We start from the raw sequence: 22,956 nt of genomic DNA on the forward strand, positions 1-22,956 counted from the left end.
ATATCTGATCTGAAGATATATAGAAGCCATAGAAGTCCATTAAATAATCTGAAAATCCCATAAATTTACCAATGGCTCTTGAATTGGTTTAGAGGAGATTCAGTTCTAAAACCAGATTCAAATTATGAGAGGTAACTACTATTGAAAACAGGTTGATAACAAGAGAATGCGTGAATCAAACATTCCATAAATATAATTTCCATTATTCCTAGCCTAGGGTGAAGTGGGTTCCACTTTAAGGAATTGAGCATGAACTAGAGCATGAATTTAGAGCAAATCAATATAACAGGCAGAGGACGGTGAATCTCGCATGAAACTGTGCATTGAAGTAGATTAGTTCTTTGTGATAAATTAAAGGGAAATGATTGATTGCACTGAAATTAATTAATTCCATCTGTATTCAGAGTAGAGAAATATCTGCCATCTTGCTGTTGTTCTACAATTACATATCATAAACACTTGTCTAGTTTGCATTGGTATTGCATACAGAAAACATTTGCTGATAGGTTTCCATAGCTCTCTCCTCCACCTGGTGCCCTACAAGTTAGTTGGATTTCAACTCCCATGAGTCTAACTTTGCTTTTTCCATGGCACCCAAAGAATTCTAATTTTGAAAAGGTTTTCATCATAATACATGAAAAGTTCCATTAAAGCCTTACATTATAATTCAGAGGAAAAATGCCATGACTTCTGACTTCTCTATTACCAGCTTTAAAACTGCAATTAACCATACATACAGTATTTCTATGAGACATATGGTTGCAAATCCAGGTTACTAGATGGCAACAGAATTTTCTGTGACTCTTTGCTGTCATCTAATGGCATCTGGATTTTTACAGGTCAAATATGGCAGTGCTATGTATACCTGTGTGCAAGATTGTAGATACGTTTAATGTTATGCTTTCATTATACTCTTGGCACAAAGAGGTACTGGGGCTTTTGAAAAGAGGTAGGAAAGTCAGGTAAATGTATCTGTTCTTAAGTATATTCAAAATATAATTTACGCCAAATAAATAAATGGTGAAAGCAATATACCAACAGTAAGACTGAATGCTCAATAGAAAGTATCAGCATTAGGAGCAAAGTTTAAAAATATGAACTCACAAAAGAAATATATCTTATGAATTGATTAAAAAATAACAAAATATTCAATTACTAATTGCTTTAAAAAAACAAATACATTTGAGGGCAACAGTTTGGATGACTGTATGTTGTTGAGAAGCAAAGATTCCATCAGTGAAATGTTGGTATCAAATGCAAACAGCTGTAGAAATAGATGAATATTTCTCCCCAGATGATGCACCGAATTAATGAGTTGGTTAAAAGAATTTACATGTGAGTGAGAAACATAGACATAATAATCCTAGTCAGTTTGGTAATATAATTTCAGTCAATTTCCCCTTTTCTCTATGACTGGCACTACAGATTTTACTCATTAGAAAACTCCAATGAGGTTGCATTTAACGTGCCTAAAACTGGATTTATTTCTATGCATTTATACAACTCACATGCTGAATTTATCCACCTCTATATGACATTTTCTTGATTGTTGCTCCTTATTTTAAAACAATTTTCCAAATAATAACAACACTAATTATAATTATAATAATTAAAACAGGCAGTTGAGCTTAATTCCCAGAAATGTGGGACATAAACTGGATCAAAAACATGGCAATTCCCTTTATATAAGCAATTCATATTTCTTCACCATACCATAGAAAAACCAGACTATCTAATTTTGGCAATAAATGATCATTCTTAAGTCTGAGCACCAAGGACCAGGTAAACAGTTCCTATAGAGTAGGTTACAAACAGAATAAGAACGTGTTGCTATTTTTCCCTTTTAGTCTAAAATATTTACAGTATTGCACTTTACTGCACTCAATTGCATTTCACTAAACGTAACACTGCATCAGTATTATGCTTTTAAAACTGCATGTCCATCTTTGATAGCTGAATCAATCTCTCGAGAGCAAGCCAAGGAGATTCTTCTTCTGAGAAATCCAGACATCTGGAAAACAAAGCAAGGAAGTCAACCTGTCCTTGTCTTACAACATATCTGCTTGTTCAGATGGTTGATTATTATTATGTTCGTTATCATTGTTTCCATCACTTAGATCACCTCTAATTTTTGTGTAATTTTGTCTCTCAAACTTTTGTGTTGTTGCAGCTCTTTGTAAAATATACAGCTGGAGGGTCTGCTATGTCCAGATTAAACTGCCTTATCTGTAATTTGAAATTCCATGTTTTAAATGTAAGCCACTTTTGCAAAAGCAGCTCCTTAATTTGTGAGCAATTTGTGAAATAGCTAGAATATACTTGGCAACTAAGGAGAAATGTTATGGTAACGGAGACCAGCCCCTGGGATTGTTTTCAAGCTTGGGTTTTGTTCCAGCAGAGTCTGTGATTTCCAAATGGTGTTAGATGTTAGGCACATGCACAACTTTGCAAAACTGATAGCAGTGAACAGTTTTAGGCTGATGATCACTTTGGCCATGGTCAAGCTCCAGTTGTCCCAACATTCAAAGATGCCACATAATTTGGAGAATTATCCCTCTCATCTTCTCTCCTCCCCAAAGTATTCTTGTTTTTTTTTTCTTTTGTAAAGTTGTTATTTATATCTTAAATTCAGACTCAGTGTGCCTCTGGTGGGAGTGAAAAAGTTTGGCTGCAATTATCAGCACTAAGCGCTTGGCCAAAATCAAAAAGGTAGACAGGTGGGTCCTTCGATCCTCAGATCAACTGAATCACTTCTTACATCTTGGAACGAAATAGGAAGAGGAAGAAGAGGGAAAAGCAAGGAAGAAAAAGCAGGCCAGTTCTGATTGTGCATCTATGAGGACTCCCAAGCTTTTCAAAATCTAGCACTTGTCCTTGTCTCAGCCAAGCATGGATGACAGCTGGAGAAAAGAAAACTATTGTCCATCCTGGCAATGAAACTGCTTCCAGAAAGGAAATGTCAAAGCCCTAGGGCCTCAGCATGTTTCCGAGCCTTGAGCCTCAAGTCAGCAATACTGGAATTCTTGCTGTTGCTCTTGGCGGCTGCAGCCACAACTGCAGCTGCAGAGGCAGAATCAGCCAAGGAGGCGATTGGGAGTCCAAAGGGAGGGGGAGGAAACATCAAGTAAGGGGCGTGAGCAGCTAGGTGAGGATGGAGGTGAGGGTGAGCATGGGTGACCCCTTCCAACTGCAGCTGAGCTTGGACCTGGAGGGGGGGAAAAGAACCATAAAGAAAATAGATTAACAGGAGATATTTCAACAGATATTCCAACAGGACAAACAGGCGTGTCAGCCCTACCAGACCAGGAAATCAATTCCACAAGGAGACTATACCTTATTGAGATGGGCATGATAATAGAATCTTGCAAGATTCTATTTATGCCCATCTCAAAAATCTTATTTATGTCATTCCGCTCTTTCTTATGCCCCAGTGGATCAGAGTGGCATTTGCTTGGTCTTGCTTCTCAGGGCTTCCACCCTCTTTCAGCCCTCTTTGTCTAGGTAATGGTTCTTGCATATTTTTGTCAAGGTCATCTCCCTTACTCTTTATCAGGCATTACTCTGTGGCTTTGTAAATGATTATTTATTTAAGTAATTTTAATTCTGTGAAGGTTGAGTATTTACCATTTATCTGTCTGGGGCACACAAGTATGAAATAAATAGTTGATGAAACAATTCTGTGGCTGACTAAGGACTGTGTAACACTTTAATTAACTTCATGTGGTACTTAGTATCATTTAAGTAATTCCTATAGCTCCATTTTTGCACTTTTGGGAATAGTTAACTCTTCAGATTGAAGTCCTTGAAGAAGAAAGGGAGGCAGAGATGGGATTGGATAGCACAAAAAGAGGCAGAAGGAGTAATGATGCAAAATCCACTCATACTAAATAATAGGTTCATCCTCTCCTTCATCTAGATCCATCTTCTATTAAAATATGGGTCCACCCATCATAAACTCATCTTCAGTATTTCAAGAGCCCTTCACTGAAAAAAGTTTTCCATTTCTGCTTTAAAAACCAAGCATTGCTGGGCATGATTTTGACAAAAATCATGTCTCTTCTTGTCAAATTGTGGTAATTTACACAAAGGGAAACTATACTTCTGTAACTCTCAATTATATGTGAGAACCGCCCCAAGATTATACTGATTTTTTTATGGCATTTATTAACGATTTTCCATAAAATAAAGAACAAAACAGGTGTGTTAAATCATGTCCCTTAAACCACTCCTACAAAACAGGTTGAAAAGTTTAACTCCACCCTTCCCCAGGTATCACTGCTGCCATCCAGGTCTTTTAAAAATGGAGCATGGTCTACAGATAAAAAAGTTGCCACATTGTTTAAGTGACCAGAATATCTGTAAACTAATACTCCTACTATTGTAATACTAATAGTCTTTTGATTTCACATTCTTTTTGTTTTTATCACTAATATTAAAAAATAGATAAGCAGATACTCAAAGATTAAAAATAAAAAAACTCATAATGAAGATACATTAAAGCAATAGCAATAACACTTAGACTTAGATACCACTTCACAGTGCTTTACAGCCCTCTCTAAGTGGTTTACAGCGTCAGCATACTGCCCTCAACAATCTGGGTCCTCATTTTACTCACCTCGGAAGGATAGAAGGCTGAGTCAACCTTGAGCCTAGTGAGATTCAATCTGCCAAATTGCAGGCAGCCGGCAGGAAGCAGAAGTAGTCTGCAGTACTGCATTCTAACCACTGCGGCACCACAGCTCTTAATTATATTTTCTTATAATCCAGAATCTATTATTGCACAATGCCACTGGGTGAATATATCACTCAAACTGACAGCATTCTCTTCCTTGCTACATTACGCTATCTATATTGATTATTGTAAATATCACTAAAAGTGTCCTTGTATGGAAATATTACAAACTAGCTTTTCCAGATAGAACCTCTCCTCCCTCCTATTCCCTCCCCCTCCCCCCGCCACACCCCTGCCCAGGGTCTGGCATTTGATGTGGTTGGACAGAGTCTTAAGGAGTTACCAGTCAAAAGATAGTCTGCATCTTATGATAAAAGTAGGTTTGTTTCAGCAGAAATAATATAATGATAAATTTGAGCTCAATTCAAAATCTCTTGTCATCTCACTTATTGGAAGCATGATGCCTCAGGTATAGCATGTTGGTCTTTTTAAACAATAAAAACTATAATAATAATAATTTCATAAAGACAGCCAGGATGATATATAGAATATTTAGAATTAGGGAATTTATGGGATGTTTACTTTATCACAAGAGTGCTTTCTTTTCCTTTTCCTTTTAATATAGTGATTGCCTCCCTTTCCTTTCTGTGTTTTCATTCTCTAATCTGTTCTACATTCTCCCCAGATTCTTAGCCTCTTCCTCTTCTTCCTATAAAGAAGCATCTTTATATTCAAGTAAAAACAAGGATTGGTCATTTCAAGATTTCTTTCCTTCTCTTCCAGCTTAGTATTGTTATGATTCTGGATTTAAGCAGAAGATCTTATTTCATTTTAAATATGTAAAACAATTCTTTTTTACTCTTCCTGTCTTTATAAAATATCTACAATCTCATTTTTTTTCCAATTATTCCCAATGCTTCCTGCAGCCTCTTCTGCTATTATGGGTTTCCCCTTCCACTCTCTTCCACTTTCTCTTCTGAGTGATGGCAAGGGATACCTCTAGTACAAACATGAACATGAATATCAGAACCATGATATCCGCAAAGGGCATGAATTAATGTTGCATTGCAACATTCTGGCCACTGGTAATTAATAAGGATCCTTGCTTCCAAGCCCTTGTAAAGTTACATAAGTCTCATAGTCTACCATTGTCCTAAAAGATTTTCTTACCATAACTCAAACTCACAGGCCCTCTTAAGTTGTAATCAAACTCATCAGACCAAAACAGGCTTCTTTCTTGTGTACAGTTTTTTCAGAGTGGACTAAAAATAACTCTCTGCCAAATTTGAAATAGAAACTCCTCTCTATTTAGTACCTCCAATTACTGAGTTTGGCCTCCTTTCTTTTATTTTTAATCTTCAACTCATGGGAAATAAAATTAGTCCACGTGTATTAATTCTGTCTTTTTCTCTGGATTGTTAATCTCAAGCCATCTACATTCCTTTAGAAATATACCAACTGTACTGTTCTCCTGAAAAACATTTATATTCTATTTTACAGGCAGTTTAACTCTATTCCCAAGTTTCTTGCAGCCCCAAATAAGTTTATTGTTTCCATACCAAGGGCAGGCTAAAGAGACAGTACAATAGAGATTCCTGCAGTTCAAAACAAATGCTGTAACAGAGAATGATGAAATTATCAAAATAGAATGGTTCAGAACAGCAAGATACATAGAATTGTGATTTTCAGCTGCTCTAACAAGGCTATGGATGGCTGGTGACCACATCTAATGGGGGATTTTCCAGATGGATGATCACTATAGGTAAAGCTAAATCTCTTGGGATATAGTAGGGCAATCAACACCAAGTACTGGAGGACAGAATATAAAGAGTTGAGGGATATATACAAGGCACTAGGAGCAAAACTCCACAAGAGTTCTCTGGCTTTTGGTGCAAAGATCTAAGCATATTCCTGGCCGGGGGGGAGGGGTTTCCAGGTCCTTTAACATTTACATACAGTTTCTTTAAGAACTGTATATGGAAACACTTGTTCTTCAGGAAGATTATTGTGAAGCTCATTGGGTCTCCTTTAGTGAAATGAATTTCACAAAGACTTCTGGATTTCGCAAAGACATTTTTGGAAATGAATTTCACAAAGAGTTCTGATCCCAAATTCTACCTTTCAGCAGCTGACACTAAAAAGGGGAGATCTTCTCCTGGAAAATCAGAGGCACAGTCCTCTGATATACTTCAGCTTTAAACTGCAACATTTCCTTTTCATGCTGCCTGCGAGACTTTTTCATCTCAATTCTCTTAGCCTATTTTGCCCCCTAAAATCTGGAATATAAGGTACTACGCTGAGTTGGAGTTTCATTTTCTTTTTTAATCAGTAACAGTCTTCTTTTTCCACACTGTCTCCCTCCTGCTGAATATTCCAATGCCTACATTCCTTTGGTTTGCTCCAAAGGTCCAGTATCTGGCAGTCATTTCTGCTTACATCAATTTTTTTTCTTTTTTCCTATGTAGCTATCTACTATATATTTCTTCTCCTCTCCTCCCCCTGTTTTTCCCTTCATTCCCCTTTAATTTTGATTCTTGCTCTTTTTTTCCTTCAGGCAAATTCTTCTTTCTGGAATTTGTATCGCACTGCTTTGCTATCACATGTGCCAAAACCAGGTTCATTTTCCTAGAAGTTTATTTGGGGAATAAAAATGTAGAAGATAAGGAAGATGACCTTGATGGAAACACAGTAGAGGTAGTTCTTAACTTATGAACATAACTGAACCCAGAATTACAGTCATAGATCATGCTGGTTAAGCGGTCATCAAGTGACCAACCCAATTTTAGAACATTTCTTGTGACAGTCCTTAAGCAAATCAATAGGATTGTTAAGCAAACCCATTTTTCACAATGGACATTTTTTGTGGAAACCAATAGACGCCAGTCATAAACTGCAGTCACATGACCATGGGATCCTGCAAAAAGTCATAAATGCAGGCCAGTTGCCAAGCACTCAAACTGTGATCAAGGGAAAGTGAAGGAATAATTTACATGCTGCTTTATCCTCTCTATGCCTCCTATGAAAGCTTCTGTTCTAATCGTCAGTGGTCAATGTGACTCTTTTTTAAAGTGTTGACTCCAAATTCTCTTTGCTTTCTACCATTACATATAAAAACCTATCGAGTTAATTGATCACCTGCATTCCACTAAAGCATGTGTAATTATTCCTTCATTTTCTCTTTAATGGGTTTTCCTTAAAAGAGAAATGATGTAGGATCTGATATGAAAATATAAAAATGACAAATATCACGCAGGGAAGTCTAGAGGACATTCCTAAAATCCCACCAAAAGAATCCACAGTAAACCTGAACAATAGTTCCATAACAGCTTATTCAGACTTCCCTCTTTCCCTACAAGACTTTTACAAAACAGCTAAGAAAAAATGTTTCCTTGAAAAAAAGAGGAAGACTAAATTTTTTGCTACAACTCTGACGAATTAAAATAGGAAAAACACAGACTTATTTCATTCACCCACTAAATTCTTTACTCCAAAAAGCCAGAAATGATGGCACTTTTTTAATTTAAAAAAGAATAATGGCTTCAAAAGAAGCCCGGCAGAACTGATGTTATTATTAACAGGCTTTTTAACATACAACGAAATCTTTTGCAGAAAATAGACTCAGCAGCAGTGATATACATAAGCTTATTTTTTTAATGTTATGAATATACTTGGTTTTAGACAGCAATCTAACCTAGAAAATTTTGAAATTAACTAGAAAGAAAGAAGGATGGTAGAAAGAGATGGGAAGGAAAAATGTTAGCACCCAAGAATAGAGGATCAGTGTTCAAATGCTAATAAAGCTGCCTCTGTCCCCATTAGTTTCATTTTTATCTTGTTATGAGCAAAACTGCCTTCTTTGTGCTATTTGAAACCATGTTGTTCCATGTTCAATCCTAACAGAAGCTAGGTCTGTAATAATTGTGAAATTATTAAAGACATTGATAATATCCTGTGATAAGGTGGCACAACACTGTGTTAAAGTCCTTTTCTCTCAGTTATTATTGACACAAGAATCTTCCATTGCTTCCCCCTGGATTATGCTGCCCTTATCTTGTTCCACATTTTAAAGAGCTTTATAGCACCTTTGAATTCTGGGAAGTAACCAGAAATTCATGATTAATCTGCCAAAGGATATAAACTTTGTTCTGTTTCCTGTCCAGAAATACTTGTATGTACAATGTAGCCTTCATCAGTCATTGACAGATTTTGCGGGGGAGGGGAGGGGTTGCATAAATTTTATACAGGGAGCACAAAATACATGCCGCTAACTACTGGTCAGCCAATCAGCACCTCACAGTGTGCTTCCTTTCCCACCAGCAGAACAATGTAACAGGCTATTCCATTAAGCATTACTTTGATGCCACAAGGGTTTAGCTGTGCTAAAGATCCATGATACATCATGTAAAAAAGTTTCCTCTGAGTTGAAATGGACTCCGCTTGACTTCACCAATGCATCCTACCCCTGTAGTTTGCCATTTCCTTTTTCTGGAATATTTTTTTTTCAATTTCAACTTCCTAATCCTTGTATTTCCTGGAGCTCCCCAATCCAAGTACTAACCAGACTCAAAGCTGCCTATTTTTCATACCTAGAGAAAACCAGCCCTACCGAAGAAACACAGAGTGTGGATTTGGAAGGAAGGACAATAACTAAATCTTATTTTCTGCTTGCTCAGACTACATGCTAAGGATGTATTCCCCCACAGCTGGAAACATTTCTCACTTTGCATTCACTATAATAACTTGTTTTGGATGTTCAAAGTGCTCAGAAAGCTGAAATTCAACAAATGCACTCCAGCAACATCTTTTGGCTGAAGTTTTACCTGTCACTATTAGCAAGTATTTTGGAATCAAACTGAGATGCTGGTCGCAATCAATAGGTATATACACTGTAGGTTTTTTATTTTATTCTTATGTATTTATATGTCAAGTTTAGAGACTGCCCATCTCACTCACTAACCGGCTATGTTACAAGAGTGTGGCAGAGATTAAGCATATTAGAATTCTACAGAATATTGAGGGGATGACTTTTAAATAAACCTACTCTGCTAAAAACTTTCCAGATTTCTATTTTTAAAACCAGAAGCCAAGACACCAGGAACTATTGGTAATGAAAGCCCTTCTGTGTACATATGTCAGAATATGTCCTTTTGTCATACATTCCTTCTCTCCTTCTGCCCAAATACTAACTTAATAGTTCGAATCTCGCCAAGGCTCAAGGTTGACTCAGCCTTCCATCCTTTCTAAGGTAGGTGAAATGAGGACCCAGTTTGTGGGGGCAATAAGCTGACTTTGTATAAATATACAAAAGGATGAAGGCTATTGCTGAGCACATTGTAAGCCGCCCTGAGTCTTCGGAGAAGGGCGGCATATAAATCAAAATTAAAAAAAAAATAGTTATCTTAGACAGGTCGCTCTGGAGATGAAAATTCAAATAAGCTACCTGCTGGAAAGGCATCCTTAGGGCTCCCATGTTCACGTAAGGGGCCACTCGGCAGGCGTCTAAATGACTGGCCGTACCCAAGATCACACCTGCAAGCAAAGGTATAGGGTCAGGAAAGAGTCTTTGGAAAGGTCAGTCTGCCCCACTTCCTTCCAGGACCTACCTTTATGCATCTGGTTCTCTTGTTTTCGGCATTTGGCTCTTCTGTTCTGGAACCAAACCTGCCAAGTGGAAAAGAAATGTTGGCAGTAATAAAAGCAGTCGGAAGCAGCATTGAGCTAAGCAAAATCAGTCTATGACTCCCCAAACTTTCTTAAAAGCTAGGAAACAGGAAAAATGTGTGGTTACAGAAATGCTTGTATGAGAAGAAAGACAATCTGAAATTGTTGTTAGATGTGATGAGCAGGTGAGGACAAAGGTCTCAAGTAACTTTTTGGTTCTAATATTCAGAATAAGTTCCTGAGAAGAAAATCTCTTCATTTCAGTATGTTTGTTTGATATCAAAAGATGATTTTTAGAAAAGTCATACACAATAGAGCTCACAAGATAAAAACCTATTCTTCGTGGCTAAATTAAGCCCAAAAAAAGCAGTAATAACACTACTATAGTACCATCCCTTGAGGTTCTACTCATAATTAAATCCCACTGAGCTCAAGCAACATTTCAGCAGATTATCATTCTTAAAATTTAATGGGATCTTGACTCCCCCCCCCCTCTTTATTTTTCCCACCTTACTCAGTTATGGATCTGCCTTCCCCAATCTGCTGATATCTATATGTGTTAAAACACTTTATGCTTCATCTGCAAATGACAATAGCCAGGGCTGGGTCACTGGGGATGATGGAAGATATAGTCCAACACATCCACCTGGCATCTGAGTGGGCAAAGCTGCTGGCATAATGGGATTAAGGGGATGTGCTTCAAACCATCCAGATGTGATTTTTTTTTGTAGGTGTTAGAAGGATTCAGGACATTCAATGCATAAAGTTGCTTGCATCCACACACCTACTTAACTGGCCCAGTTCTGTGCTAAAATGGGCTGTGTATGCCTTGTCCACCCCCTTAATTAGATTGGCATCCTGAGACTTCTTAATAATCATATGGTTATTAAAGGCATTCGATCAAAATGATACAAGGCCTGAGAGTTTTCCATGAAAGGACTACAGGCGCAAATAGTTTTAACCAGTGGTGGGATTCAACTAATTTAACAACTGGTTCTCTGCCCTATTGATTTCTTCCAACAACCAGTTCACTAAACTGCTCAGAAATTTTAACAACCGGTTCTCCCGAAGTGGTGTGAACTGGCTGAATTCCACCACTGGTTTTAACTCCATCCAAAAGGGGAAAATGAATTAAATAGCCTACAAGTGGGGAGAAATGGGAATTGGGCTCACAGCTGCTGCTATGAATAGATCTCCAGCATCCCCAGCTACAAAATGAATAGGTTACACCTCCATCCTGTGCTTGAATCACTGCAAAGAAGTCTTCCTCAATGCTCCTAAATAAAGACTTTTAAAAGAGCCATAAGAAGTTTCCTTACAATGAGGCAGATTCAAAACTCACTTTGCAGCCTCTCTAGACCTTACATACAGATGCCTGCTTGGAGACCACATCCATTCCCAGTGAGGTTGCTGCCTTTCAAACCCAATGGCTGGGTTGCCCAAATCAAACCACCCCTTCAATAATGTGACAATCCTAGCTGCCTTTGCACATGCTGGGAGTTCTCTTTTACAAGCTTAAAAATTGAAATTGAAAATTCATTATATAGCAAAACTTATGCTTGTGTATTTCTGACTTGCTAATCTGGAGCCCCGCATTCCTTTGTGGGGTGGTACATGCTGGGATTTGTGGTTCAACATTCTATGGAAGTTTCCAAGCTGGGAAAACATCCTGAAAGGTCTGAGTTTGGATTTCAAGGACACTGTGCAAAGCACTGCATTGCTCTTGTCGTTCCAAATTTAACTGGGATTTATACACTTTCCTAGAGTAGCATGGGGCTGCCTGACTAAGAACTCTGGTTTTCCTATCATTTCAGTATCCCAGAAATAGTAATGTTAACCATATGGATGGTACACACACAACATATTTGCCAGTTTGCTGCTGCTTCTTCTTCTTTTAGACAAAGCAAATTGTGTCTTTGGCCTCAGGGGCTGAGTGCCTTATATAGGAACTGCTATTTTATCCATCTAGTGAATTCTGGAAAGAACAGCATGACACAATTCCTCCTACTGAGAAAACTGAATTATGTCTTCAATATTGTGATTGCTAAACTCACTCTTCTAATAGGACTTCTACCATTCTGTATAATTTGGGGTAGGTATTTAACTTATCTAACCACTGATTTACATTCCAGTTTGACCACAATTGCTTATTTTGACAATCTTGTCTTGAAAAAAAATCTTATGGTAGGTTTATAAAAATGAGTCTGGGTGAAGTAAACCTAACTGCAGAATAAATAGCATTCCAATAGACCTGCGAAATTAGTATTTGGACTCAAAGTTCAAAACAATTCCTAGAAAGTCTTTCTAGAAAAGTAACATCATCTATTACAAAAAAAAAAGGGGGGGGACAATAGTGCTACCATAAAGCATTCTCTTTCAGTCTAGAACTTCAAGATGTGCTGGACTAGCTCCCAAAATTCCTAACCAGGATAGTTATGAGAATTAAGGAAGAAGCGATCCTACATATCTGGATGGGCACCAGGTTAAGAAAGGCTTCCATAAAGGCCTGGGTAGTTTTTGAGATATGAATTCTTCTTCCTAAATACACAGAAGAACTTGTCTGTCAATTTGAAGGGCTTATTTCTGAGATCCAATTTGATGTAATGGTTAAAGCACCTGGCTAGAAAGTGACAGACCATGAATCCTAGTCCCATTTTAGGCACAAGGCTGGCTGGGTTATCTTGGACCAGTCATTCTCTCTCAGTCCCTGGAAGAAAGCAAATGCAAACCACTCCTGAAAATCTTGCTAAGAAAACTGTAGGCAATTCATCCAGGCAGTTGCCAGGAGTCAACAGTTACTTAGAGACAATATACATAGGATAAGGTTTTAAAGTGCTGCAATTTAAATTAGTTTTCAGGAAGGTGGATATGACACTCAGAACTGAATTCACACTTAACAATTGGAAGACTTGAGATCTCAAGTTTCTTCATCTCTATATATGAATATACAATTTAGTTATCTTCTTTGAACATGCTTAGCTAGGATTCACTGAATCATGTTTTTCTCAACTAAGTTTTTTGGGATTCCCACACATTCTTACAGCTAGGTGGCAGCACCTAGATAACCTTGGCTGATCAGGAAAAAGCTACGTCAAGTTGTATTTGGTTAGTGCTGTATTTAGATGAGAGAGCATTGAAAATCTGAGGGAAGTAGGAAGTTACAATCTCAGAAGAAGGCAAAGATGAAGCACTTCTATACCATTGCCAAGTAAACCACTTCTGCTGATCATGTGTCCACGTGATCAGCAGAAGAGGAACTGGACTTGGGAAAGCCTATCTTTTTACAACCCAAGAAACCCTAAAGTCACCACGTGAATTGAGTTTGCATCATGCATAAATGTTGTAGTAGGAGAAATGCAATTCTGGTTGTGATGCAAACACAGTCACTAAAAGTCACTAGGGAAAGTATCAAGTCTGGCTGATTTTCAGTTGTACTTTTAAACTTCTGCTTTAATTAGGTTGAGAATATGAGGCTAAAATCCACAATCAGTCCATGTAAATGTGTCTTTTTGACATTCCTTCTGGCTGTTGAAACAGGCATAGCTTCCAGCAGGCAATCAAAACATTTCTAGATCTGGGTTTAACAGATTAATATTAATCCTGTGCGACCCCCCCCCCCAGCTGATTCATTGTATTTTATTCTAAAACTACTGCAATCCAGAAAATCTGCCTTCCCTTTTGGAAATGCCTTCTTGTGAAGCTGGCGTGACACTGCATCTCACTGACCGACCCAGTAGCCAAGGCGTTTATCCTCCTGCTAGAAATGTTTCAAACCTGGTTTGGAAAGATACAGCCTCCCTGCAAAGCACACACACACACACACACCCTTTGCTTCCCTAGCCAGCCAGCCTCCCAGCCCTGCTTGTGATGGAGACAGATCAAATCTAAGAGTTGAGACTGTGGCCCTTTGCCCCGCCCCCTGCCGAGGTCTTCCGCTTGCCAAGTTGATCATACGCTTAATTAATACTAACTGCACTTCCTACATCACATTTCGCCTCCAAGCTTTCTTCAATTGCCTTAATGATGGCCATTTACAACGGAGTAATTAGTGCAAAGAAAGGCTTCCAAAGACATTAATTATCCAGAGCTACTGGAATGGTTTCTTCAACAGGAATTGGCCGTCTTTACATTGCAGCACGTGGGATAGTCTCCCTTTCCCCGCGGCACCCCCAATAACCAATATGCGAGACCTTGAATTAATGCAGTGAGTAGCCGAATTAAAATAAATGCAAACGCATTTTGCAGGGTCCTGAAACTTTTAAAACAAGAGCTCGTTTTTTCCCCACTTCGCGGTTCTCCTCTACTCTTTTCTAACTAAAAATCAGCACCCCTTGTTTCCCTCAGTAGGTTCTCGAAATGTTCTTCCCAAGATAGAAACAATTCCTGTCCTAGCGACATCAAACAAACTAAAATTTCGAGTCGAGTCTAAATCATCTTCCCTCCGTCTCCGTTGGGAAACAACGCCATTGATTTCGAGGCAACTGGGTTTCTCGTAGGCGTGTCTTCAGACTACCAGCTTTAATCGATTTCAGGCCGAGAGTTTCGGATTTAACTGGATTTTGTTTTGACCGAGAGCAACACGAATCTCCCCTGAAATGAAAACTCCAGCCACCACAGCTTTAGCATAAAAAATAAGTGATAACACCCATCAAGATAAATTCTTGATTTTATAAAGCCAAGTCACTTAATCGGCAATTATTAAAGGAGTCTCTAATTTGCTTACATGATTTTTTTTTCTTAAAAAAAAAGACGGATGTACATTTAAGACGTTGGGAAAGGGGAGCCATTAGCTTCCTTTGGCCGAAAAGTAGCTAAATTCTAGGGGTTTGACATGACGAGGGTCCTTCCTTTTTATTACACCCAAGGTCACGCTGACTTTCGCTGCTTCGGCTTAGAAGCTTGACGCCATTCACAAAGATGGATCCTCTGCGGATCTCTAGACCGATGGGTCGTCTATAGCGAAACCTTCTTAGTATCTTCCTACAACCCGAAAGCCGGTTCCAAGGGCCTCTCTGACTCCCGGCCTTGAGCCCCGCTCTTGCCCTCGGTCCCGTCCGCTTAGGCCCAAGGGCTCTGCCAGCTCGAAATGTCAGAACGCCCCTTCCCTTTTTCAGCCTCCGGAAGAGGCGAAGGAGAAAGTGAGGAGGAGGCGTGGAAGTGATGAATTAGCCCAAGCGCAGAGTCTTCATAAATCAGCCCGGGTGTGATTCCCGATCAATTCCAACTAGTCATGAATATGCTAAGTAAAGCGCAGGACAGTGTTTTAGACAGTTATTTCTTCATTAAGGATCACTCAGTGATTTCTTTCACAAATGCTCTAATCTGATTTCCTTTTGATTTCCATTAGAGACAGTGAATAATGACATTTAATTTAGCCCTGCGCCATAAAACCCAAAGATATTTGCTCGTAATTGAATTACTGCCTACCCTTCACTACGGTCTCATAACTTTCAATTATAACACTGACAGCTGGGCGATATGAGTTGCCGGTACAACACTAAAAATAAAAGGTTAATAAGGAGTAGCTACCGCAGGAGCTCCAATTTATTTGCAGCAGATTTCCACACTAAATTGAAACTAGATCCTTTAACAACAAGGGACAGGGGCTATTGACTAGGGTTAGAAGACAATTCTGAAAGTACTAAAATATCTGTTTTCGGGTGGGGGGAGAATCTACCTAGACTCTTCCGTTCCTTCCTTTCTTTTACCAAACAAAAATAAGATCTTGATCCACTCCTGTCACGCACATCAAACCCTGTTTATGTTTTAATTAAGGGCGGTCGGTTTTCTCGGCGGCCCCTTCTCTTTTAAATCTTTCTTTCTTTTCCATCAGGCTGAAGTCTTTCTGGGGGTATGGCTTTTATGGGTTTCGTGTGAAAGAGCGGGCAATTTTGCCCGGAGGAGGGGAACGGTTAAGGGGAGCGGAGAACAAATATTTCAAAAACCTGCAAACACTTGGAACGCCAATTTTCCTGTAACTATGAATATCCTGTTAGGGTGCTGGACTAACCCCAGTAATAAACTGTTTTAAAGAAAGAGTGCAGAATTCAATTACAAGCAATTTATTTTTAGAGAAATGCTACAATTTATTTTAATGAAAACTTTATATCATAGCCCTCTCAAGAACATTACAGGAGCCTTTCTCTTGTAAGGAATTGGAAAACGTGACATAAAAGTTGATGTAGCCTTCAGCCAAAATTTAATCTCTTAATTCATTTATTGTAGCTGATTATAGGGGGGAGGTGAGAACTGAAACTACTACAACCTTCTTGGTCATTTTCCCTGCTACTGTTTCTTTTCCAAAATCAGCAAATGTACATGAAATATTCCCGTTACTTGTCATAAAAAAAGAAAAAATATCACCGTCATCTGGAAGGGGGGAATTACAATGAAAACGATTATTTATTACAATCTAAACAACAAACTTGTTTCCCCAGGAGTATGTGCTGGTCTCTAGAGATCTAATTCTGGTGATTAGTTTAGAACACATGCTCAATAATATTAAATCCATGAGGAGGAAGTCGATCTGATGGAAAACTAAGGAGAGTCTAAAATCAAAGCATCCCGTTGAGATTCTCCTAAGGATGCCTTCCCTTCCTTCCTCACCTCATAAAATAGTCAAAAGAAAGGGCAGTAAGCTCCCGGGCGTAATTTTTCTTCACCTGCCTTTGACTTTAAAACCTTGTCCTATAATTCCACAAGATGATTTTATCAAAATCCCTTTCCTTCTAACTGAATGGGTCATTATTACCAATACTGGCATTCCTTTAGCTTTGCGGTCCATTTGTTTATCTGTTACTTCAGAAGAGGTGACCTGTAACTTTTACATAAAACCATAGGCTTAACAGTTTGAAGAACTGAAGCCCAGATAGCTTAGTAGATCTAATTACTACCAGTGATTACCAGTATTTGTATCTTTTTGCTGCCATCTAGTGGTAGCCCGGATTTCTTTTGCCCTAATATGGCAACCCCAGAGATGGGTGGACGGATGGACGGATGTGGGACAAAGACAGAGAGAAGATGATAAAAGATATAAATTGGAGATTAGATAGATAGATAGATAGATAGATAGATAGATAGATAGATAGATAGATAGATAGATAGATAGATAGATAGATAGATAGATAGATAGATAGATAGATAGATTACACAAATCACAGATGCCTTGGCGAATTATCAGTACATAATTCAAACCAATTCTTAAGGATTTAGAGACATTATATTTTAAGGGGCATCGGGGAGGGAAGAGCAGATGGGGCCCTATGAATTCATGCTCTTGTTATGCAAGTCAAACAGAGGCACATTTCCCCCCGGCTCTGGATTATCTTACTCCCAAAGCACCCAGCTTTTTCCATAGCCATTGTCCCCGCCCCGCCCCGCCCCGCCACAGAGCGCAACAAAAACAAAAGAGAAAAGCGAAAGGTTCTTTCGCTCCTGGCTGGGTCTGTTATATCAAGCAGCTGATTGGTTGGAAGTGGGATCAAGGAGACGCCGAGCGTTCGGTGGAAAGGAAAGGCTCCGAGGGGTCAAGAAACCGAGCGCAGCAGCCCAAGTTCGAATCCTCTCCCCATCTCGCCTCCTCCCTCCCCCCCCCGCTGCCTTGACACGTGTCCTGATATTGTTCGACAAGGAAACTAGAAGTCCAGACCAGAGGACGGACGTCTCTTCCTCCTTACCTGCACCCTAGCTTCAGACAGCCCCAGCCTTTGACTCAGTTCCTCCCTCATGAAGGCATCCGGATAGTGCGTCTCGTCGAATAACCTCTCCAGCTCGTTCAGCTGTTCCAGGGTGAAATTCGTTCTGCTCCTCCGCTGTTTCAATTTAGTCTGGCCGTCCTCGTCCTCGGATTTCACCTCCTCCCGCTTGTCTTTGCATTCATAGATCCCTAGGGTGGGGAGAAAAGAGAAGGAGAAAGGGAAAACATCAGACCTGGATGGATATCAGAAGCCTTCTCCAAAGAGGGAGATGTTTTCCTAAGTAATCGAACAGGCGATTGACCCCAAGAGCTGAGAATAAGAAAAGGCGAGAGAGTTTAGTTCTGATACTTCGGATAGGATTCGGTCAATATTCGTTAACGAGTCTAAGGGATGATTTAAGCAGGCTTCGTCTCTCGCAAAGACACTTCCAGGGTCTCGTGGGATTCCCTTTCTTTCATAGGAGACGGGATGGCGGTCTACAGGCAGATACGCTGTGCAAAGGGAGTGCCTTAACCTTGCCATCTGCCTGTTTTAAAAGTCTCTACTTTTTCCAGTTCTTGTGGGCAATTCAAAAGACTGAGTCAGCTCCACCGATCGAAGCGTTATCATGTTAGCTCTGATATTCGATGTAGAATTAACCCAGATCTCAATAACCAGAACCCCGTCAGCTCTTCATGATACTGTAAACAATTTAGGGAACAGGTAACCAGAAATCAATTTAGACTCCATCCCGTATTTTCTCCATACACGCGAGTCTGTTGCCTATTCACTTTATAGATAGGTCCATATCTATGCTTAGCAAACATGCAGAAGTGATGCTGCAGAATGTTTTCAACTTTCTCGTTTAGCCTACAGACAGAAGATTTCTAGGTGGTGTCTTGTCCAAGTACTAAATGTTGTTAGGCTTGGTTTTGTGTTAAGTAAGACCAGCCCAGTTCTGCTAGGTAAGAGAAGGGTTAGCGGGGTGGGAAGCACGGCGAAAGCTTAATGGGATGGGCAAACCTTCGGATCAGAGTTATAAACCTGTTTTATACCGTCAGTTTAAGCGAGCCTTGGAGGGGGGGTGTTAAAAAGAACAGAAAATGAAGGGGCGGGGGAAGGGGAACAAGTCTCCATTCACGAGAAAGTGATGGGAAATGTCCTTAACGTGCTCTTATACAGTTGAAACTTGGAGGGGAGGGGGGGTTTCGGAGATTCGTTTAAATATTTGATGCAGGGAGAGTCCCCTCTACACCACTTTGTACAAAAGTTTACACATCCCAAGGATTCCGCTCTACGTGTATCCCCTCTCCAGAAGTATTGCCTATGGGAAAGAGTCCTCGCTAGACACCAAAGGGTCTGGCTACCGTGAGAAACCCACCAGACACGCATAGCCCCCCAGGCGTCATGCCAGCGCAAAGAGCTTGTAGAGAGGACCACTAAGCGTAGGAGGAAGGACGCAGGAGAATTTTAGCCGGATCGGGGAGGAGAAAGAGGGGAGCGTCCTTTTCTACAAATTCGGGAAGAAAGAAAAATGTGTGGGCTTGAGTTGGCAAACTAAAAAGAAAAGTAATTGCCTAAGGGGTTCTTGTTGGCAAGAGGGACCCTATAAGGCCCGGCCAAGGGGGGGGGGACAAGAGCAGGGAGGGATGGGGCAGGGGTGGCTGGTGGAATGGAGCCTTCTGTCCCGGTTCTGTCTTGGGGAAAACAGCGGGTCTCCGAAGGCATAAGGAGGGAGACCTCTGTCTTGATTTTGAGGGCCGCTCTGGAAAACTCAGGATTAAATTCCCAGGTTCAAAAATCACCATTTTTGGAACATGAGCGCGACAGAGCCCTGTTGGCTCCTTTTTCTAGGCAATGGTTTTCTCTTGGCCCCTGCAGCAAAGGAAGCTCCCGAATTTCTCTTTTAGTTGTCACAAAAGATGTGTTCCTTAGAGATGGATTTCCATATAAATGCACCCTAAAAAAATGGCTGCAATGGAAACCGGTTGCTGATTTCCTTTAACTTCCTTCCCCTTGCTCAATGAAACCAGTTCACTATACTGTAAAGCTAAAATTTGGAGACTATTCATCTTACGACACACACTGGAAAGTCACTTCGAAGAGGATTCATCTGTGGCAGCCCAAGAAAATTGTAGTGGAGTTTTTTGTTTTTTTTTTTGAAAGAGGTTTAGCCTACTTGAATTCTCAGTCCAAGTCTCCCAAGGAACATAAAAGCGGCGGCGGGCCCGGGGCGGGAGGGGGACCCACAGTACCGAATTTTTTTAAAAAAAATACTTCCAGATTATCAGCGCTAGACACTGTAGTTAGAATTTTTTTTTACACTACCACCAGATCAAAGTTATAAGAATCTAACCAACTATGGTCGCGAATACTCGGATCTTTGTAAACCCCTCAAGTCTCGATCCAGGATTTTCATCGAGTTCCAGAACCAGAATTTCCCCATTTGCCATACAGCTGCCCTTCCTTTACAAGCACGTTTCGAGTATTTTATCCACGATGTTTATTAAGCCTCTGGATGGACTTTTCTTTTTTCTATGAACTTTTCTATATACAGATGAGAGAGAGATTTGTATATAGTGCATTTTCAAAATGTGATTTACAGGCTGCGTGGATTCATGCATCTTGGGAGGTTATGCACACATGCATTAAAACTATTTAATCTTTACAGGCTTTTCTAAATAATACGGGTGCTTTGGTTTGTTAGCATCTGAGTATCCTGGATAATCGTTAGAACTTTATTTATATTCAGTCATTCTTGAACTGATAAACAGATAGAGATCGATCGATCTTAAAATCATTACAATAAGACCGCTGGGAATATAAACTATCACTTCATCCTAAAGCCAATCTCTTTCTTAGATCACAACAGATCTAATAAAAAGCATAGGGCAAGTCCAGCTGATACTACGTGGGATTTTAGTGATAGGGTCTTTCTGACAACGATTGAACATCTGCTTATCTGAACCCATTTAGAACAGAGGAACCCCCTAAAATACAGCTAATTGATTTACTTTTCAATAGACACGTCAAGGTTCATCTATAAATTGCCAGACATCAATAACGCCAGTGCCTCGGATTGTTTTAGAGAAGAAGAATGGAGAAAGATTCCTGTAAGAAACGGAATTAGAGTTTTAAAAGACTGACCTTTCTCTGCTCTGCTTTTAATACTAAAGCAATCACCGCCGAAACTGCCAGGAGCCGGCGGTGCTTTCGTTTCGAACCTAAGAGATAGTTGGATTTAATTCTATCGGGTTTGCCCAGAAGCAGAAGTGGCATAAAACTCAGTCTAAGTGGCCGAAGAAATGCTTGCTTAACTTCCTATATTGGCGGGGGTCTCCTTTTCTGTAGACCGTATTTAAAGCTTCCTATACTGTAGCCCTAACTCTTTATCCAGTTCGACAAACCCTTAAAGGCCAGAAGCAAAAGCAAAAGCAGTGCAGTACAGCAGTTCAGGTGAAAAGCTTGGAGATCATCTCCATCCATCACCACCTCCCAACAAAAAAAGATTTGTGGAATATCCTAAGCGAGGGGATTCTTTCGTGTTTGCCTGACAAGCCTCCGGCCAACTCATCTTGAGCTTATTAGCTCTTCCCCCCACCCACCCCCCCAAAGCTCCCCACATCTCCTTACTGAAATAATTTTAGCTATTCCGCCGAGATCAGCCCCAGAACCAATTCTGCCCAACGCTCCGACTTTAAATTGGCCGCGAAGGAAAACGGGCCGCGCGCGAAAACTCTTTTCCTTCTATTGTTTAAATTCACCTAAAGAAAGGAAAGAGGAAGCGGGGTTGCTGAAGTTTGAGATTCCTTTTCCTATTTTGAATGCTCTTCGCTGCTGCTGCTGTTCCTGCTATTATTATCACCGTCACCATGTCTACTCCTATTACCGTCCCCCACCCCCACTCGGCCCCATCTCTAGTCTACAGTTTCGCCAAAGCGGCCCCCCGGGAAGGAAGCGCGGGACGGCCCAGGACGGCAGAGAGGCATCTGCTGGGCGCCTGCGGGGGTGACAGAGTCTTCTTTACCTTCCGAGGTCCTGCTGGCGTGGTTGAAGTCCTTGAGCTTGTCCTTGTCGCTCTCTCCAGGCTCTTTGAAAAGGTGGACCGGACAGTGGGGGCCGCCCTCGGCCAGCTCCTGCAGGCTAGTGGCATCGGAGCCGCCCAGCTCCCGAGTCCGCGCCAGCCCGCTCTCCAAAACTTCCCGGTACGTGATGGACTCCTTCTTGTGACTGCCGCCGCCTCCTCCTCCTCCTCCTCCACCTCCTCCACCACCACCTCCGCCGCCGCCACCGCTGCTCTCTTTGCTTTTCTGGTCAAAAGATTTGGACACAAACGCCGTAAGTTCTTCCATGACGACCCGGCCGGGAAAGGGATGAAGCCGGGCCCTAAAAAACCCCGCCGCCACCAAACCGCCAGGCCAGCTTGTTCCACCGCCAGCGATCCTGCTGTTGGGCTTTGCGCAACTCGTCTGATGCGGCTCCGCTCGGGAGTCCTGGCCGAGGGGTCCCTCTTGTCCAGGCTGGGGAGGGGGGGGCTGTAGAAGCGCGCACGCGCGCTCCTGCCTATGTGTGAATGTGTGCGCGCGTGCTCGCGCGCTCAGATACCCCCTTGTCCTGGAGCTGTAGAAACACAAGAGACTGGATCGGGGTTGGATCACTCCCGCTGTTATTTATGCCTTTCAATTTGAGAGCCCACTATTTATACCGGGCTACTTCAGCCCAGCCCCCCCAGCTCTCGCTGTCTCCAGCAATTATTGCCTCTTTCCGAATCGCAGGCAGACGCCGAAGAGCGTTTTCTCCCTCCTCGGGCCAGCAATTGGCTTGCTTTACGTTTCATCACGCGCTGGCGTCCGCTGCACCTTGATTTCGGGAGCCAAAGAGCAGAAAGAGGCGGAGGGAGAAAGCCAACGAGCCCCTCCCTCCCCGCCACCCCCCCCCCCAAACAGG

General features: G+C 41.0%; 1 protein-coding gene across 1 annotated transcript; it reads right to left on the minus strand.

Annotated features, from left to right (window-relative positions):
- Window positions 1–383: 383 nt before the first annotated feature.
- Window positions 384–22,837, minus strand: SHOX (SHOX homeobox). The gene is made up of 5 exons (XM_034431417.2): window positions 22,037–22,837; window positions 18,010–18,218; window positions 10,276–10,333; window positions 10,113–10,201; window positions 384–3,205 (listed from the first exon to the last, which is right to left on the minus strand). The coding sequence occupies exons 1-5, from the start codon at window positions 22,359–22,361 to the stop codon at window positions 2,960–2,962; spliced, it is 927 nt and encodes a 308-aa protein (XP_034287308.1). The 5' UTR covers window positions 22,362–22,837; the 3' UTR covers window positions 384–2,959.
- Window positions 22,838–22,956: the final 119 nt, after the last annotated feature.

The sequence above is a fragment of the Pantherophis guttatus genome, chromosome 5 (genome assembly GCF_059756535.1).
Source record: "Pantherophis guttatus breed Tessera chromosome 5, ASM5975653v1, whole genome shotgun sequence".
In the NCBI taxonomy this organism is placed as follows: Eukaryota; Metazoa; Chordata; class Lepidosauria; order Squamata; family Colubridae; genus Pantherophis; species Pantherophis guttatus.

What these genes read in the sequence shown, in the direction of transcription:
- SHOX (XM_034431417.2), bottom strand. Translation starts at nt 22,361, where the DNA reads ATGGAAGAACTTACGGCGTTTGTGTCCAAATCTTTTGACCAGAAAAGC. An exon ending in TGTCTGAAGCTAGGGTGCAG is followed by an intron (nt 10,334 to 18,009) that starts GTAAGGAGGAAG and finishes TCCACTTGGCAG; the next exon opens with GTTTGGTTCCAGAACAGAAG. An exon ending in TAAGGATGCCTTTCCAGCAG is followed by an intron (nt 3,206 to 10,112) that starts GTAGCTTATTTG and finishes CCCCCCCTCCAG; the next exon opens with GTCCAAGCTCAGCTGCAGTT.